We start from the raw sequence: 20,226 nt of genomic DNA on the forward strand, positions 1-20,226 counted from the left end.
ACAGCCCTGGCAGCCACAACTCCTGCCCACGTCATTCCCCTTCTGGCTTCCCACTAATGCCTTATGCCAATTGTTTTTTTAGATTTTATCTTTAAACAGATCACTTGATTTTAGACACCTCCTACATGGGTGGACATTTGTCTCTACCTGGGACAGCTGAGCTGAAGCACCCTAAGGACAGATCACCATGTGCCCCTTGGTGTGGTGGAGAAATAGGGCAAAGTGCTCCCTTTTTGAGGAAGACAATGTCCCCTTCCTCCCTCCCCACCACTGGGAGCTGGAAAAGTCACCTCCAGGTACATTTTTTCAAGATCTCATGGCCTTTATTATGAGAGCAAAAAGGCCAAAGAAGATCTGGGAGCTTTTAAATACTGAGCTGCAGTTTGGCCTCTAAAGCTTCGAGGACTGAATTCTCTATTCCCAGGGAAAACTGAGTGCCCAGCAAGAGCTGGGGAACATCCCTGCTCATGCCACCACTTCACAGCAGGAGCCCTCTGGTCCCTTGCCATTCATCTGCAGCTGGAGGAATCCCTAAATCCTGAAAGCATTCCTGAGCCCTGATGCAGTTTGGAGGCACACCTAAGGAAGAGAGATGTGATTTTAGGAGAGAAGCCACATAGCTGTGGCTTCCACTGCTGTGATGAGATCTCGTGCTCAGGCCTCCAGCATGTTATGGCCAGGCACTGCAGGGTGTGACAGAGCTAAAAAGCCACGTGAAGGGACTGGAAGCCTCTCTTGCTGGTGGCAAGGACAAACTCTCACTGTGAGAATCGACCACTGTGGAGCCCTGGAGCGAGAGCTCGCTGCTTGTCCCTGCAGCCAGCAGCAAACTGAGCCCAACTGCTCCCAGGTCCCTGCAGCAACCTCACTGCCAGCTTGACAGACATTGCTCAGATCCATGTCAGACTCGTGTCCCCTCACTGAAAATGAGGGGAGGCCAAGGCAGAGGGGTCACACTGACCGCAGCTCTGAGCACAGCAAAGCAACAGAGCCCCAGCCTCCTGCCTAAAGCAGGATCCTGGGATCCAGCTCACCCAGAAACACAGATCCACTGCAGAACGCTCAGTGGCAAGCAAGGAAAAGGAGGTGCAAGGACACAGGTGGAGCCTGCATGGCTCAGGGCTCTCTGGGAGGCACTGGCAGCAGGAGTGGCCAGATCCACCCGGGGAACTGAAAGGAGCAGCTGGTGCAGCAAAATCCCCCAGTAGCTCCTTCCACAAGCCCTGGGTCTGGAGGAAGGCTCAGAGCTCCTCATGACAGCAGGAGAGACAGCTGAGCAGGGGAACTGCTTGGCTGGATTTTCACCAGAGCGTTTCCCCAGCTCTGCAATTACACAGCCGGGAAGTGCGGGGAGGGGACGGGTGAGCCTGGCACCAGCCAGTCTGTCACACAGGGGAGAGCTGACATTAACTCCCCACACTGGGAGGGGGAGCTGACCTCATCCCAGCCAGGGCTGCCACAGCTCCTCCCCAGGCCCACGGTCAGGGCAGGTTTAGCTCAGAGCTCAGGGCAGGTTTAGCTCAGAGCTCGGTTTGAGAAGGCGCTGCTTAAAATATCACAGAGCAACAAGGCTGTGGCTGTCCCAGGCTCTGGGGACTGCCTCTCTTCCCTCTCCCCAGAGCACAAGCCCCTTCCCAAAGCACTCACCCCAAGCTGGCAGGGACTACACCCACACATTCCTGGAGACATCCAGACTGTGCTGCTGGCACAGAGGTGCCTGGCCCTGCCTGATGCCAAGCAAAGGGTTAACAGCTTGCTGAAAGTCTCCAGGGACATTCCCAGTCCTGAGAGAGGAGCAACCTCCCCACCCTCCAAACAGAAGTTTGCCTGAGGAGTTTCCTGATAAACTTGGTTCAAAATGGAAAATGACTATGGAAGATGCTTGGGTTTTATTCCTCCCTTTCTCTGGCCTGCACAGAATTTCAGGAGTCTCTCAAATAACCAGTTTCAACAACTGAAGAATTTACCCAGGATAAAACACGGATTCTCCTTCCTAAGTGTTTGTCCCAGCAGAGGGAACATCCCTCAGGCCCTCATGCCCCATCCCCTGTCCTGAGGCACAGCGAGAGGGCAGCACCCACAGCACAAGTGGGGTGAGATTTGTGAGCACACAGTGGCATCTCCTGAATCCTTCCCCACTCAGTGTTGCTGGATTTGGGGGACACCCAGATCTCCATGGCCACCACTGCTTACAACAGACAGATCCAGCCGGTAGCATTCTCCCTGGCAGAGCCAGAGAGCAACAGGTATAGGAGGAGAAGGGAAACACTTCTGGAATCAGTCCTTTGGGCTGGGCTGGGCCTTGGCAGACCAAGCACAGCGTGAAAGGATGAAGAAAGTGGAACCTCTGTGACAGAACCGGGGCAACGCTTCCACTCTGTGTGCCCGGTCAGCACCCCTGTGCCCACGGCCACAGGCTGTGCCAGCTGCTCCTGCTGCACGAGGAGGATGCCAGGGCAGTCCTGGCAGGAGTGGGTACAGGGAGGACAGAGATGACCCTTCTCACCTAGACGGAGCTCCCCGAAATTGCCGCATCCAATCTTCTTGCCGACACGGAAGTTGGGACCCACCATTAAGACTCCCGAGTTGGTTCCAGCACCCCGGCCTCCATGACCACTCCTTCCTCCACCTGTCTTGGACATTCTTTTACCTTCCTCCAGCTCCCCTTTCCCTCCTCTCTTATCAAAATCCATAAGTTTGTGATACCCCGGCCTCTCCACGGTTACGCTGCTGCCATACAAATCCCAGAGCTGCCGAAAATGGAAGGGTGAGGAGGAAAGAAGCAGGGTTCCTCTTGGTTAATACAGCATCCCGGGGAGCGCTGGGAGGGTGGGGGCTGGAGAACGAGGGGCAAGAGGCCGTCCAGGGCTGCTGGGCTACTGAAATGTCAGTGCTTCCCAAGGTCCCGCCGGGACTGGCATCATCGCCGCTCACAGGGAGGTCTTTGGTGGAGAGAACATCCTGCACACAGGCTCCTCCCAGCGCAGCTCCTCGGTGTCCCAGCTGTGCAAAGAGAGAGGCAGAAAATCACTATGAGAAGGCAGAGAGCAACAGAGGGCTCTGGGTTCCTCAGAGTCCCTCCAGCACCTTCCCTGCAGACAGGTAATTCCTACAGCAGCGACAGTGCTGCAGTTGAGGGGTGGGAGAAGCTGGGATAAACATCAGCTCCCAGAGTGCCCCATGCCTGAGATGTTGGTTTACATGAACAAATGAATTTAAAAAAGCTTGGTCAGCTGGAGGTGAAATGGTTGATGAGTGTCTCCATGCTGGAGCCAGCCAAGTGATGTGGGGACAGAACTGTCCCCACAGGGAAGGGCTGCTGGCAGCTTCTGGAAGCATTCAGAGGCACCAGCCAGGGACTCTGAGAGCCCCCAGGAACAGGGGACACACGAGAACCCAGCATTGTGGGGCTGCCCATGGAGTGAAATTGATTTCACCTGGCTGGATCCAGGGGCAGGGGCCAGTGGAGCTGGAGCACTTCCCACTCCAGCAGCAGCTCCTGCTGTGCTGGGCCAGGATCCTGTGCCAGCAGCCCTGCCCAGGACAGGGTTCCTGGGGAACAGCCACACTCAGGGCACCCACCACAGCCCACCTGGGCTGGGGGAAACACCCACTTGGCAAACAGGAACTTGCTAACATCCCACTGCCTCCTCCTCTGCTCTTATCAACCAACCTTGACTGGAATTGCCAATCTGGGAGCGAGGGCCCTGGGCTGCAGCCCGGGCCAATGCTGTGACACTGGCCAGAGCAAATGATGCTCATGGGGTGCAGCACCTTGCTGCCTTGTGTGCTCCCAGTGAGGCTGCTGGAAAGCCCCCATGCTGCTGCTGGGGTTATCTGGGTTCCCCTCCACAGGCAGGAATCAGCTCAGCCTCCTGAACCAGGGAGCTCCTTCTTGTGTGCACAGCCCTGCTCATGGCTGGATGAGGTGACCTTTAAAGGTCCCCCCAACCCAAACTATTCCATGATTCCATGACACTGGCTCCACACACCTCCCTGTGCAGCTGCCCAACATCAAGGCCAACCAAAGCTTTGCTTCCTTCTGGACACAAGACTGGGATGAAAAGAACCATGGAGCTGCTCTGTGCTCGAGGAACCAGGTGCCCAAGAGGGATCTGTGCCCTCCCTCCCTGCAGCATTCCACCAGAGAGGGACTGCCCTGCACTGGGGAGGGCAGGCTGGGTTCCTCCTCACAGGGGTGCCCATGTGGGAGGCAGGAAGGACAATCAGGAAGCTCAACGTGGACAGAGGGGGTCAAACAGGATCTGGGCACACACTGGGAGGGCACATGAGAGACCCACACCTCCATTTCCCTCCTGCCCTGGTTTTGCTCCCAGCTTGACCCTTGCCATCCTCCTACCCCTCCTTTAGCCTGCCCCCTCCCCAAGCCCCTGTGACACCACTGAGAGCCTCCCAAGAGCTCCCAGGGCCACCACAGACTCCTGCTGCCCCCCTGGGTTATCCAAGCAAACCCCCCCTCCAGCTCCAGGAAATGAACACACTGCGAGCTCTGATGCTTGGCCAAACCCCGTAAAACTTTTTATTGGCTCTCAATAGCTATTAATAACAAAAAAAAAAAAAAACAAAAAACCAACCCTTCTCATGCTCAAGGATACAGAGGGAAATGTGGGAGCTCTAAGAACAGCCCAGGGAAAAAGACACCAAAGCCAGAGCTCAGCAGGGGGAAGGACTGGCTGTGTAAGGGTCCAGGGGCAGGACAGCCCCTGAGGGGGGCTGGCACCAAATCCTCACTCTCCAGAGCATCCTGGCACACTGCCACTGCTCTACAGGAGGGACCAGAGCTGCTCCAAGGGTGCAGAGTGCTGGGGTGCCACCTGTGGGACCTGCCTGCTCAAGCACAGCAGAATAAGGCTTTCCTGCATCATGGGAGCCCCCTCCTGCCCCCACAGGCTCCAGCCTTGATCCAACAGCCCTGGAGCATCCCTAGAGCACAGCAGCCTGGCTGTCTGAGGCCACAACACACCAACAACCGGACAGCATCCTGCTGCACAAGGGAAACTGAGGCACGGGGAGCGTTCCATCTCTCACAGAGCTGGGCAGCCCCGGGCTGGCTGCTGCCCTGGTGCTCCCTTCCCCCAGAGCGCGTCCGTGCCAGCAGGAAGCGGCTGGGAGCGGCAGGAGCAGGGCTTCCCTCAGCTTTGTTCTGCCCCAGCCCCGAGCACGCTGGGCCCACACGTGACATCCTGCTCATTCTTCACTCCCCCGATGATTTCCGCTTGGGTTCAGCTCATGGGGCTGCCCTCCCGACCTCCTCACGACACCAGAGCTGCTCCCTCACAGCTCCCAGCTCCTGGAGCGGGCAGTTTCACCCTGGTGTTCAGGGAGCTGCTTTCCCTGGATGTGGCTCCACCACAGGCGGGGAAAGGGGAGCAGCTGCTGATGCACAGCCCTGCTGCAGCTCCAGAACCTGTTTTCCTTCTGAATCAGACCTTTATGCTCAGTCCCAGGGGATTCCAGGCCCAGACTGTTTGCACAGAGTCAGGCAGCCGACAGCCAGAGCTCAGGGAGCTCCAGCCCCGGCGCTTGGGATTATTTTCTTTGAAGAGTTATGGGCCAGCCTCTGCAAGGGAATTTCAGACAATGAAGTGAGGCAGAAGGGAAAAATTCAATCCTGTTTCCTGTGAGCACAGGGAGACTGTGCTGCCCTTTCCCAGCCTAGAGAAACGCAAGGAGCAGCACAGCACAACTCTGGTCCTGCCTGTGGAGCCTCAGGAGCTCTCCTGGAGGGGCCCAGCTCCAAACTCCAATTTCAGGCAGCTGGGCCAGATTGACACCCAGAGAGGCCCCAGCCCAGCCCCCCAGGCTGGGACTGCCATGCTGCAATTCCCCCTTTCCCAAGCTGAGCAGCAGGAAGTCCCTAAACCAAATTCATGTGAGTGAGGCCAGGCAGTGATGCTCCCTCACACTCTGCCCACCAGCCTCCCCCATGGATGAGCCAAGGGCTGGGAAGAATTTATTTTCTCATCCCAGGAGTGCTGAGGAGACACAGTGGCTGCCTGGACCTCAGGACAAAAGCAGGACCCACCTCTGTGCAGTGTCAGTGACTGCTCAGGTTTTCCACCCTGTGCCATAAAAGGATCACTGGCCTTTAAAATTGAGAACAACCTAATTAGAAACAGAAACTTTTGGTAAAATCCCAGGACTCCCACTGCTCCAGAGCAAAAAACCTCTGTGTTTGTTAAAACACAGCAGCCTTTGGACAGGCAACAGGGACCCAGACCTGACCCATCCTCCCCAGGCAGCAGCACCAGGGGGGAAGATTCCCTGTATAAAACTGATTTCACAATGTTCCATTTTGCACAGGAATCCTCTCCCAAAAGGTCACAGCGAGGCAAGCAGCCTCAGGAAAGCACCTTCTAGGCTGGATTTGTTGGCCTGGAATCAAATCTGATGCAAGATGAGACTAAGGAAACTTGTTTCTCTCTTTGGGAGGGAGCGGGATAAATAAAGAAAAAAAATGAATTGTCCTGAAATTTGGCCGAAGAAATTCCAAAGCAAGCTGTGGTCTTAAAGCAAATAAGCAGTGCCCTGAGGTGTTTGCAGTGCCAGGGATCCTGGAAGGGAAACAAACTGCAGGCAAGTGCAAGTGCCTCAGCACCCCAAACCAGAACCTCAGAAGCACTGGAAGTGCCATAAAAATGGGGCAAGCCCACACACCCTGATTCCCAAAGAGGGAGTTCACAGTGCTTTTGTTGAATCATTGGGTCCTTTTTCTTTGCCATCTGGTTTTAAGCAGGTCAGAGCTGCTCCAGTCACATTTACAAGTTTTTCCCTGCAGATGTAAGGGTGAGAAAAGGGGAATTGGGGTTGGGGGGAGTTGTTTTTTTTCCTTAAAAAAAGAAAAGCTGCAGTTCTAGTGCCACCCCTTGTCTCTGTGACTTGGACCAAAATATCAAGGCTCGGGAAGTTCCTGCTCACATTTGCAAGTATAAGATGCTGAAGAGTTGTATTTTTAAGAATTTTTTTTCCTGTAGAATGAAACCCTGTGGCTGCTGAGAAGGCACTTGTACAAACCATCTGGGGCACATTGTTCTCAGCCCTTTATATGAGCACACACACCGTGTTCCTGCCCAAAGAGGTTACAGCTAAATGGGGCAAGACAAAAGAGGGGAAGAAGAGGGAAAAAAATAGCAGCCTGGAGCAGGGAAGTGGCTGGGGAAGGTCAGGGAGCAGGTCCATGGTGCTGCTTGGAACAGGGCCCAGGTGTCCTGGAGCAGCCATGCCCTGGGTGCTGCTCCCTGAGCCCCAGCAGCCTTTGGGATGGATCTTGGAGCTGGTTTCCCCATGTACTCTGCACTCTGTGAGCAGAAGGGAAACACAGCTGCATCCAGATGAAAGAGAAAGGAAAGCTTCTTGAGAGCACAAAGAGAAAAGCCCTTGACACTCTGCAGCTCCAAGTACAGATCACTGCCAATTAAAGGCTAAAAATAATCACAAATACCCCAATGTCCCAAAGGATGACCCATCAGCTGGCTCCCAGGGCAAAAATCCAGACCAAAAAGCAACCAGTGGCCTTACACAGCTGAAACCAAATCCCAATAAATTCTAAAAGTTAAGAGGCTGAGCTTAGAGGAAGATCAGAAGTCTTAAAACAAAGCAAAATCTTAAAACATCTTTAAGAGTGAGCCACAGACGGTCCTAGATGATGTCTGCAAGGGTTTGTTGTTAAACACTTGTTCCAGCCTGCAGAGCTGCTGGTGATGAAGCAGGGAAAGCTGTGCCACACACAGGTGTCCCAAAGTGTCCCAGAACAGGGGGCATGGAAAGCCTCAGCAGGCTTCCCACCACAGCCCTGCCATGGGCCAAGCTCACAGGGTTGGCTCACATCAAGTTTCTCATCCATCAAAGTTCCCAAATCCCTCTCTCCAGGACTGATCCCCATCCATTCTTTATCCAGTCTGTGTTTGTGTTTGGGGTTGTCCCAGCCCATGGCAGGACCTTGCACTTGGCCTCGTTGGACTCCATGAGTTTGGCACAATCCCACCTCTGCAGGTCCCTGTGGATGCCCCATCCCTTCCCTCCAGCTCCACACAGCTCTGTGTCACCAACAAACCTGCTGAGGGTACCCCCAGTGCCACTGTCCATGGCACCAGCAGAGATGTAAAACAGCACTGGTGCCAGTACCAACCCCTGAGGACACTACTGGTCACTGGTCTCCACTTAGAGTGTGACCATCCAGCCAGTTCTCCACCAAGTGAGCACCAACAGGCTCCTGAGAGATCTCCTGAGCTTCCTCCACCCTTGGACTCTCCTCTGAGCTGGGCACAGCAGCTGAACAGGCTGGAACTCAGGTCCATGGGTGTGCTGTTTGGAGAAAACTCATCCTGACCCCACAAAAGGAAGTTTCCTCCATGGGTTTGAGAGGCAGAGGGGCTGTGCAGCCCCTGGAGCTTGCTCCACCTGGGACTTTCACCAGCGACAGCTCCAGTCCAGGGAGATTCAAGCAAACCAAGCAGGACAGCAGAACATTCCTTATGGCAAGGGAAGGCTGGCTTGTTCTGGCCCCATTTCCTCTGGATGCCTCAGAAAACAGGAGCTTCAGTGCTCTGAGTGAGGAACTCCAGGAACCTGGTGGAGGTGGGAGTTCTGGATGTGAGCGTCCCACATCAGAGCTCTGAGAGCTGGATGGAGGATGGGCTGCACACTCTGGGGACAGCACCTGTGGAGGAGCTGGAGCAGCAGGGCAAGGGGTGAAAGGGCCTTTATCAATCCCAGAAATTCCCTTAAAAACCAAGCAGTCCTGGAAGCAGCCACTCTCCCAGCAGTTTCTGCCACGTGCAGCCACAAGAACATCAGAACACAGAACACAGGCTGGCTCCAGAAGCGATGGCACCCACATCCTCTTGATCTCCACCCTTTTTTCCAGCCTGCAGCAAGGCAGGAGCCAGCCCAGCTCTGTTTACTCCTCCTGCTCCTGTGTAGGTTGGTGTTGGTGTCAGCACAACAGGAAGCTCCTGTTCAATAGTTTGTCACTGAACTGCTGATGCAGGGCCATGGGGGAGCCTGGGCAGAATGTGTGGCTGCTCTGAGAGCCAGGGGAGCCTCAGAGCTCAGCTCCAGGGACTCCAGAGCTCCTGGCTCTGCCACCCCTTCCGTGGGGATTTGGGTGTGCACTGAGCCCCTGGCCCTTCACATCCTGCCTGTTACACTGGGGTAACTTCCCTGCATCCACCTCCTCCACCTGAGCTCCCTGGAGAGATGCCTGGCTGGTTTTCAGCTTTTGAATGGTGCTGAGAGCTCAGCAAGCCCCCCCTGCCTGCTTCAAGGCATCTGCAGGGACAAGAACCAGAACTGAAGGAGCTGCTCCACCAGGCAGGAACAGCATCCTGTGAAACCCACCCAGCCCAGCCGTGCTGCTGCTGCCTGCACACAGGCTGGGCAATATCCAATGGTCACAAATGCACTGTTTGGATCCCCAGAGCCAGCTGGTCCCACAGAGCAGCCCCAGCCCACCCCCCTGCCCCTGCTGTGTCCCTCACGCCCCAAACACAGACCCAGCTCACCCATGTGGTGCCACCAGGCTGACTCATTGATGACATGGCACACACAGCTCTGTCACCACTGCCACTGCACCAGGAGTGTCTGAAGCACTGACAGTGCTGGCTGGTTTCCCTCTCAGCAAAAAAAAACCCAGCAGGGTTTCACTCTGGTGCCCCAATATTTACAATTCAGAAATCTGCATGGGCAGTTTGTCCAAAACATGCTTTTTTTCCATCCAATTTTTTTCTTGAAAAGAAGACAGGAATAAAGCTGAGGCTAATGTTTCTACCAGAATTTCTTCTAGTGTTCAGAGGCAAAAAAAAAAAAAACAAACCAAAAAAACCCAACAGAAACAACCAACCCACAAAAACCCTGAATTGTGGCAGCAAAGCTTTTAATCCAACATGATCCCAGCATCCTTGTTCCAAACCTCTCCTCCCTTCCTGGCTTCCCAGCTCTTTACTGAGAACACAGTGAGGAGAGAGGATCACACCCAGCTCCCAGAGCAGTGGGCACAGGGCACCCTGGGCACCTCCAGCCCAGCCAGTGCCCCATGGCCAGGATCTGCCCCTTCCCTTGCATGGCCCCAGGGATGGACACAGCCAACAACGCTCCCAGCACCAGAATTAAAACCATAAATGCACTCTCAGAGCAAACAATCAGACACATCATCACCTCCAGCCACACCAGTAACCCAGAACAAACAAAAGTGACTTCAGCAAACGAGGCAGGAACTGCTGAGCCTGTCAGAAGTTACCACATGCAGGTGCTGCCCTGCTCTCAACACCTCAGGGTTTCACCCAGATATCCATCCCTGGCTCTCAGCCACATCCATAAAAACATACAAGGCACAAAACCACCAGGATGTAAAAAATAAAATTTAAAATAATAATTAAAAAATAATAAAGCATTTGGTTTTTTCCCTAGAGTTAAGCTGTGCCATGAAGAGGACAGATTTTTCTTTCAGGCTTCCTTTTCCAGCTCTCATGTCTATTAAACTTTTCTCTAAATTAGAAATGTTCCCTTGTTACTGGTTATTCCCTTCCCCAGGAGACTTTTACGACACTGTGAACTCTGGTCAGCTCTAAACCTACAACAAATCAAGCTCCAAATTGTTTCAAAGTTATTTTCTCCCAGCCTCTGAACCCAAATATGGCTTTTTAATGGATTGCTATGAATTTTCAGTAATTTTTTTTAATGTTTGTGCCACTCCATTCCCTCTGTGAGGGAGCTAACAATGAAGAGAGCAGAGTTTCAACAAGGCAGCAGGGAAATGCTTCTGCTGAAGGGGGGTCCTGCTTCCCACCTCAGAGTCTCCCCCACAAACAAATTCTCACAACAAACCAGTCATGATTTTTGTGTGGTTTCACAGAGATCTCTAAAGGACACCAGGTGACATGCAAACCCACCAGGCTGCCTTAAAAGCAAAATCTCAGCTGTTCCTCAAACTCCAGCCCAAGCTCCTGCAGCCCATGAGCTGGGAGTGCCCACGGACCCTGTGCAAGGGCTCCTCAAGGGAGTGGAAGCAAAACTCAAACTGTTCTCCAAACACAACAGAATCAAAAAGGAAGTAAAAGATGGGGGCAGACCATCAGTAGCAGAGTTTTCAGTTTCCAACAGAACCACAAGGCACCACTCAGGAGCTGGTGTGATTTCCCTAAATTGGTGAGATCCTAACCCAAGAAATTTCCTCCTCTCGAGATGAGCACAGATGGGCTGCACAAGCCACAAGCCAGAACACCCCTGGAGCAGCAGCTGGAGAACTTCACCCCAAAGTCCCACCACAGCTCAGGGGGGATGAGGAGAATCCCTGCCTGGCAGCACTATGTGTGCAGTGTCAGCTTTCCAGCAGCAGGTCAGCAGGAGTCATTTTGCATCCAAAAATATCTGAGGAGGAACCAGGCTCCTCTTCAGCCAACAGCACTGGGACTGTTGGATGAACATTTGCTCCCTGCACATATGAGCAGAAAGAAATCAATGTGCTATGGACAGTCCAAATGCAGAGCTCAGATCCTCAACATCCAAATTCAGAACAACCCAGATCTTCATGTTTTTGAAACCAGCCTACAGAGTAAAGACACTCCTAAATCTCTTAACAGCCACAAAAAAAACCCCTCATGAAGCATCTCCACTCTTATGAGCTGCCAATTCACTCCCAGCCCAATGCACAATTTCACTCTTTTCCTTGGATCCTCATCCAAAGCAGCTACACCTGGATGGAAAATATTAAACTGTGCTCCACCAAGGAGCCGGAAATGCCACGTTGGAAATTTCAGCAGCAGCACAGGAACCAAGCAAAAAGCTGAAAATACTTCTCTAGGAAAAATAATAACAGTAAATACACACACGCTAAAATAAGACCAGATCTGAAAACTAGTCTGGAAATAACAAACCCAGCCCAAGTCAGACAAACCTATCCATGAACCAAGTGCCCAGGAGCATCGATTCACCTTTTTGAGTTCATCAGGCACAAATTTAAACTTCCAGCTGCAGAATTCATAACCAGAAAACACACTGAAGCTCTGCAGAAATGACTTGAAAGGAAGCAGCTTTTTGGTTGACTTTACAGACCCCACAAAAAGGCTGCATTTTGATTTACACCTTTTCCAACATGACTGTGCCCAAGGAAGCCAAGGGCAGCCCTTTCCCAGTTCTTGGAATGCATTCCCCATGTGGGACCCACTGCATGGGAACAGGAGGAACACCAAAGCACTGTGGGTGGTGGGACTGCAAACCCTTGGCTGCAGGAGGGAATCAGGGAGCAGTTGGTACCTGATTCCCACCTTCCCACCCAGCCCTTCCATGATACCTTTGGGATGTTACCATCACCCTCCTCTCCAGCATCCCCTCTCCATGACCAGTAACAGCCATCCTCAGGACTGCTGGGCCAGGAAAAGTTGTGGCATGGAGCTGGAAAATGTCAAGGTGAGCAAATGACCCAGCTCCAGCCCACTGCCCGTGCCAGCAGCACTCTGGTGTCCCTGCTCACACGGGACAATTTCTGTCTGGGGAACTGCAACTTGCTTTGCTCTTACCGTTAGAGGAAGGGCCCAGGGAGCAGGCAGGTAACCAGAGCAGGAAACCTCCTTCTGAACAACAAATTGCTTTCTGCCCATGCAGAATCTCTCACCAGTCCAGCGCAGAAAAGGCCAATCAGGATGTCAGATTGGTTTCGGTTTTACTAAGCCAGAGTTTATAGCACCGGAAGAAAGGAAGTTCACTATGGACAAAGCTGAGTCCCTGCCTGGGAGACCTTAAAAGGAGAGCAGAGTCCAGCTCCCAGTGCTTTGTCCCTTCCCATCTGCTCCAGCGTTTCCGTGGGACACGCGCAGCCACCCCGGCCAGGATGTGACGCTTCTCTGGAGCCCTGCTGGCCACGGCAGGAGCTGGACCCACTCAGGTATTCCTTCCTCACACAGCCCCTGACTCAGCCCTCAGCCCCCACTCAGGTATTCCTTCCTCACACAGCCCCTGACTCGGCCCTCAGCCCCCACTCAGGTATTCCTCACACAGCCCCTGACTCGGCCCTCAGCCCCCACTCAGGTATTCCTCACACAGCCCCTGACTCAGCCCTCAGCCCCCACTCAGGTATTCCTTCCTCACACAGCCCCTGACTCAGCCCTCAGCCCCCACTCAGGTATTCCTTCCTCACACAGCCCCTGACTCGGCCCTCAGCCCCCACCCGGGTATTCCTCACACAGCCCTTGACTCAGTCCAGGGGTCTCAGCCCCCCACTCACCATGCCAGGAGTTAGACCCACTCAGGCATTTTCAGGCATTTCTCACACAGCCCCTGACTCAAGCCAGTGGTCTCAGCCCTCAGCCAGGTCTGGCAGCTCTGCCATGGGGTTTTCCATTTAAATGAAACAATGCACCCCCAATGCTGCAAGCTCCAGGGAGACACCGGACACTAATTAAATCCATGCTGCTGCTGGGAAACCCAGCTGCAGAGAGGAACCAGCTGCCTTCCAAAAGTCCACAGCAGTTGGCCAGCAGAAAGGTGTTTACCAGTCCCAGGGCTTCCGCTTCTCCTGCTCCCCCATCCATACATTTACGTTTACATTTTCCAACCAGTCCCATCCTGCCCGGTTCTTGCACAGACTCATTATCACAAGCGTGCTCATCTTGGGAAGGAGCCAGCAAAGATTTCCTTTCTAGTCAAGACCCAACATTGCTTTTAATCCACTCATGCCCAGAGCATAAAGACTCAGCTGCTCCACCAACACCAAATCTGAGAAGTTTTGGAGCAGAACAACCCAGGCAGATCTGACTGACACACTGGGAAAGGGCAGGTCCCCAGTGCTCACCTCCTGCAAAACCTGAGCTTTGCTTTCATGCCTGGTAACTCTCTGCAAAAGAGGCTTTGCCTGCAAGCAGGTGTCCAAAATCTGTATCCCAAATCACTGTGTATGTTCACTCTGGGAAACACAGAAGCCCAAGGAGATCTGCTGAGCACAGACTACAGAGCCCACAGCACCTTCAGGGGCAGCCCTACCCTGTACCTCAACCTCTGCCCCTGGATGCTGTGGGAAAAATACCCAAAGTCTTGACAGCTCATAAAAGGTTCCCTTTTGCTTCCCTGGGAGGTTGAACAAAGACAGATCCAAGTGCCTGCCTGCCCTGCAGGACCATGGGGACGCAGCCCAAGGGCAGCTGGCTGATGAGGAATGGGAGCTGCACGAGCACAGCTGGAACAGGCATTGCTGAGCCCTCTCCATCCCCAGCTCCACAGAAGCTTCTAGAGCAGATTGAGCTTTCAATTCAGGTGGCAGCTCTAAGACTCCCTTGCAAAGCCTTTCTGTGAAAGGGATGATCCTACACGTGTCACAAACACACAAATTCATCACCACCACATCGCCAGTCTGGCCATGACAGTCACTGTGCTGGGCCACAAGAACCAGGCAAGAAAGCTCTGCATTCAGATGTCAGGTTTCTGAGCAGGCAAGTTCTCCTTCCACCTCCTCCCCTCCCCAGAGCTTGCAGCCTGCTTCACAGTCACCAGGCAGTGGGAAAAAACAGGCTTCCAGACAAATAGATAATTTTCACCCAGCAGCTGGGAACAACAGCTTCCATTTCCATCTGAGGCTGGAACACCTCCTCCTGCACTGCTGTAGCCTGAAATAAGGTTAAGACCATCTCTACCAACACACACTACTTCCCCAGCCATGTCCCTGAATACTCCCACACCCTGAAAGCCAACACTTTTCATAAAAACAAGATGAAGTGCTGCCTTTCCCTCGATAAGGGATCTTAATGCACTTCCGGCAGCACGCCCGGGAATGGATGTGCAAGAAGAGCTGCCACCAGTTTCCAGGGAGAACAGGGGAAGAAAGCTCCCTCCCCACCTCCACTGCAGCCAGAGGTGTGCTGCACCTTTCCTGAGAGCTGCCCTGGCTGCAGAGAGCTCCAGCATGGCCTGCAGGATGTGCCCAGCTCAAGGACAAGGCTGCTGCAGGAGGATTTGACAGCAGGTACACACACAGGCAGCAGCAGCAGCAGGAAACATCAGAGGAAATGCCTCTGGCTCTGAATGCCCAGCAAAGCAGAGAGGGGAACGCTGCAGCAGCTGGGAGGCCACAATGTGCCCATCCAAGGGCTGATCCTGAGCCCACCTGCTTCAGCATCTCCTGGGGCCATGGGCACAGGGAGAACAGCACAGAGCTGGCACTGCTGACACACCTCATAGGGCAGGAGGGACAGCTGTCCTAGCAAGGGGACACCCACTTCCCAACACACTGGGATGGGCTTATTTCCAGCCTGGCATCCAGGCCACTTGTTGCTAAACTTCAGGGTCTTCCCTCCCTCCGTTGAATTTCCAGTAATACACGAGAGCACACTCTTGTATTTAAACATTAGTGCCAAGGCAGATGGTTGGAATAACCAACAACCAGAGATCTCTGAATCCCAGTCCATGAAATGAGTTCCTCCCAGCACAGCAGGGGGATGGGAAGGCATCCTGCTCTCCCTGCCCTGGGACAGCCCAAACACCACCACAAGGCCAGGCCATCACACACACAACTTGTGTATGGTGCCATTGCTTCTCTCCACTGCACTGAAAGCAGAGCAGGGTCCACACTCTCCACTACAAACTACTGAGCAGGCCCTACAGCAAAAGCTTCCTCCTTTAAGCAACCACAGACCCCTAAGGACAGAAACTGAGGCAGGACAGGACAGCAGCCATTCTCACAGGAGAGAATGCCCAGGAGGGGCTGCAGTGCCATTTTCACCCCTTGCCACAAGCTACAAGCGAGTCCCCACCTGTGGCAGGCAGCCCTGGACCCTGAGCCATCAGTGCAGCCAGTGCATGACACAACATCTCCCTGCTGACACAGCTTTATCAGCTCCTTTATCAATTCCCACGCATGGGGAGCTGAGAGCAGCTCTCAGACAGTGAGAAGGGGGTCCCCTGCAGCCCCAACACCCTGAGGTATGGCCTCCTCTGTCCCATGGGACTGCCTGGAGAAGCACTGCTGTCCCCAGCCAGCCCCTCTCCTCTGGCAGCCACCCCGCTGGTGTGGTGGCATCTCTGGAGGGGGACACTGCCCACAGGATGATCCAACCTTGTCACAGCAGGATGAGCCTCCAGAGGAGCCTCCAGAGCCATCCTGGGGTGCATGAGTCAGAGGGTCTGAGCACATGGAGGGGTGGGATGTCCCCCTATACACCGTGGGAGAGCTCCTTGTGGGACAGCTCTGCTTCCAGAACAGGAACCACTCTGGCATCCCACAGGCCAGGAGCAGCAGCAGGGAGGACACAGGGACATCCAAGTGCTGTCAACTGCTGGGAGATGTGCAAGAGCAGAGGAAGAACATGTGCAAGAGCAGAGGAAGAACATGAGCCATTCGAGGATGTCCTCAGAGATCCCACAGCCTCGTGTGCTCCTTCTGGCATTGGGAAGGATCAGTGGAAGGCAGGGCAATGGGATCAACATTTGTTCTCCAAAGGATAAGAGACATTTCCCAACACCACTCCCATAACAAAAGCAAATTTCTGGATGGATGTGTCTCCCTTCCCTTCCTCCTCCAAGCCCAAGCTGGGTCTGAAAACCTTTCATGGGTCTGGAAGAGATTTCTTCCCCACAGAGGAGCTTGACTGAAAACCAGCACAGGCAAGCCTGGCACTCTCCTCCTCACAGAGTGGGACACCACAGTGACACACTGAGGACTTGCTCCCCCCACAGCCTTTGGACCAGCTCCTAAATAAGCTCAGGAGCAGGAGAAGGGAACAGACTGCTGCCCTGACTCACACCACAGGCCTCCCCACAGCACAAATCTGAACACCACTGAACAGCCCAGGGTATTCCAGCTTGCTCCCAACTTCCAGGGAACAGCAGATCAGAATTTAGCAGAGCTAGAAGTGGTTTCATTTCCCTTCCCTGCAGCCTCTAATGAGCACAGAATGAGCAAAACCACTCCCTCCACTCTGTCTGCACGGCATCCTTGTGTGTAAGGCACAGGCAGGAGGGGAATCCCAACAAGGAATCTGAGGGATTCCATCAGCACATTGCACCAGCCTCACAATTTCTGTGCCAGGGACACAGGTGACGTTCACTCTTCTGGAAAGCACCATCTCTGGAGGGCAGCACATGCCCACTGCCCCAGCTGCTGCATGGCCACAGCAGACTGCCTTGTCTTATCTGAACCACAGCTTTCCAAGCAGCCATGCATGAGAAAACCCCCTCTGTTCCTGGAGAGTCCAGACCACCAGGGAGAGCAGATGATGTCAGGGGTGGATGCTGCCACTGCAAATTCTTTACATGGCACACAAGGTGGGACACCCCAGAAGAGATCCCATTTGCTCTCCTGTGTTGGCATCCACACCGTATGGCTCCCGGGGTTGGACACACACCTCCTTCTCTCCCAGCAGGCTGGGAAACAATCCAAGCAGCAGCATTAGCCATCTTATCTTCCCAATGTCCCTCATCACAGGCTCCAGGGGCTTTCCAGACCAATGCTCCCCCTGCTCTCACACTGCTCCTTGCAGCAGCTGGCTCAGAGTAGGTCACCAAGAAAGTGTCATTACAGAAGAGGGAACTGAGGTACAACACTGCCACATGTCACACAGAAAGCAGAGGCAGAAGAGGCAGAAAATCCCCAAAGTCCCCAAAGGCTGCTGTGCCCTCTGAGGTCACCTGCAGGGATAACAGCCCTGACCACAGGTGTGTTCTCCAGGCAGGGCAATAACCTGGCACACAGCAGTAACCTGGCACACAGCAGTAACCTGGCACAGGGCACAGCCCCAGGAGTGGGTCAGAGGCCTGACCTGGAGATTGCCAGATTGGTTTCAGATTTGTTTCCTGGTTCACATTTCCAGGAGGTGGATGGAGCAGATGCCTACAGCCAGCAACTCCCTCCTCCTCCTGTCCTCTGCCACCCCAGGCAACCTCTTCAGAGTGGCTGCCCTTCTGCCAGGGTAAGATGGACAGCACCCAGCTCTGCCACTCCAGGGCTGTCACCACAGAGGTGTGGGAAAGGAGGGAGAGCCTCCAACAACTTGGGAGGGTGAGTTGTTCTGTGCCATCCAGAGAACCAAATGCAGAGCCAGGGAGGCACTGGGAGCACCCAAAAGCTCAGCCAGAAGAAGGTGGCACCCATCAGTCCAGCAGCTCCAAGCAGCCCGAGTGAGGGGCTGGGAATTCTGTGTGGCAAAGCAACCAGCTCCTGACAGGAGAGCCAAAGCTCACCTGGGTGGCTTTGAGAAACCAGAGAACCTGTCACCTTCATCAGCACAGGCTGGATATCAGCAGGAATTTCTTCTTAAAAAGGGTTGTTAAACATTGCAAGGGGCTGTCAGGGAGATGGTGAAGTTACCTTACCACTCTTGAAGGTGTTTAAGGAAAGACTGGACGTGGCACTCAGTGCTCTGGGCTGAGTGACAACGTGGGGATCGGTCACAGGTTGGACTCCATTTTTGGAGTCTTTTCCAGCCTAAATGATTCTGGGATTCTGTGATCACTCCCATGGGCAAGAGCTGTGACACAGCACCTCAAGCAGCAAGGCTCCTTCCCAGCCCTGCCTGGGACCAGGGGAGGAAGAGGCAGAGACAACACGCAGCACTGGAGGAATGAAAACCACAGTTTCACCTCCCACCTCCGAGATGTGGGATACTCATCCCACGAGGAATGGGGGCAAGGGGCGAGTTGAGTATTCTGGAAGCTGTTTTTAATGAGCCATGCACACCCCAGCTACAGTTTAAAGGGGGAAAGAGACCCACAAAGAGCCCAACTCAGCAGATTCGGAACAATTCCAGCCTGGCTGCCAAAGGCCTGAGCTGTGTGTGCCAGCAGGGTTCCCTGCTCCTCAGCCATCTGGGGACTGTCACTCTGCACAGATCTGCTTGGCCTCCTGTCATGTGTAGCACTCCCAACCCCTTTTCTGTCAGCAGGATCTGGGTTGGCAGTAACACTTTTAATTGTAGGATTTTTTTTTTTTCCCTTAACCCATATCCTCTTGACAGAACCAGGTTAGGAAGCAGCTGCACTGGCAGATCTGGGGTGGCCTTTTGCAAAGCAAGGCAAGGGAGAAAAAGGGGTGCCTGGATCCAGTTATCCTTTCAATCACCAAACTATAGTTAATCACAATTTCCCCTCCTCTCCTGAGGTCACAGAGAAAGGGGGAGCACCACCAGCTCAGCTCTGTCCCAGCTCCAGAGCAGGTCCCTTGTCCTGGAGATCCCAGAGCAGGGTGGGTGGAAGGGATGTCATTCCCACTGGTGACAAGGGTTGTTTCCATTTCTGGGTGGCAGAGCTGCAGCTCTGCCAAGCTGAGCTGTCCCACATTTTTCCCTCTGCTTTCTTCCCAAGGCTGCTCCAAGCCCCATATATTTCCCCTCAAATGACTGCCAAACCACACAGATTTGGGGGGACAAGAGGGGAGGGAAGGGTAAGCATCCAGTGGGGCAAACTGGGAAACTTCTCCCCAAAGAACTGCCAAATTCTGTGTGCTCAGACACCACAAGCATTTCCCTGCTTCAGAGGAGCAGGAGCTGACTGGCTGCTGCCCTGGCTCCCAGCTCCTCCCCAGCAGGGACAGCACTCCAGGGCCACAGGCAGGACCCACAGCCCAGACCATGAGGAGGAAAGAGCAGCACCATGTAATTAATGTTTCCTGCAGAATAACTGGGGCAGAGGGATGCTCTGTGGCATGACAACATCCATCAGCTTCCCTGCAAGAGCCAGCAGCATCGTGAGGGAAGCAGTGAGTGATCCATGAGGCGTTCATCTTCCCACCCCCTCTACTACAGGACCATCAGCAGCTCAGTCCATTACAGCTTTCCCTGCAGCCTCTCAAAGGTATGGCAGTGACCTGCTTATTTCACAGATGGGCATGGAAGCATCTGTGATCTCAGAGAAAAAAGAGGATAGAGAACAGTGATTCACAACTAACTGGAGACTAACTGGGACAAATTCCTAAGGCCCAGCAAGCACCCCAGTCTGCTGCCTTGCAGGGAGGGAGAAGTTTCAAAACAGAGGGACCAGAGACCTACATCCCACTGCTGGTCACACCACAAGCTGTGCAGGATCTTTTCACTCCTCCATCCCTCAGAGCATCAGCCTCACAACCCTTTATTGAGCATTGGGCCAGCTTTGTGGATTAAGGATTTGGTCTGGTTTGCACCAACTTCCACATCAGAAAGGCACATTCCAAAGGGTTTTTTCTCACCTTCCCTCATCCCCCATTATGTTTCTGCAGGGGATGAGAAGGCCAAGACTGACACAGGAAGAGCA

The 20,226-nt window shown here is 53.8% G+C and overlaps 2 protein-coding genes across 3 annotated transcripts in view; one reads left to right on the forward strand and one right to left on the reverse strand.

The window, feature by feature from the left end:
• The window catches only part of MKNK2 (MAPK interacting serine/threonine kinase 2), a 108,196-nt gene that overhangs the window by 58,950 nt on the left and 29,020 nt on the right, over positions 1-20,226 (forward strand). The window lies entirely within an intron of this gene.
• The window catches only part of CSNK1G2 (casein kinase 1 gamma 2), a 41,830-nt gene that overhangs the window by 12,864 nt on the left and 8,740 nt on the right, over positions 1-20,226 (reverse strand). For both annotated transcript variants that reach the window (XM_071451955.1, XM_071451954.1), the window contains exon 2: positions 2,507-3,003. In XM_071451955.1, the coding sequence (XP_071308056.1) occupies positions 2,507-2,693 (187 nt within the window). In that variant the 5' untranslated portion in view covers positions 2,694-3,003. The remainder of the gene's footprint in view (positions 1-2,506; positions 3,004-20,226) is intronic.

The sequence above is a fragment of the Agelaius tricolor genome, unplaced genomic scaffold, assembly GCF_023055355.1.
Source record: "Agelaius tricolor isolate 1412-34295 unplaced genomic scaffold, bAgeTri1.0.p SCAF_33, whole genome shotgun sequence".
NCBI lineage: Eukaryota > Metazoa > Chordata > Aves > Passeriformes > Icteridae > Agelaius > Agelaius tricolor.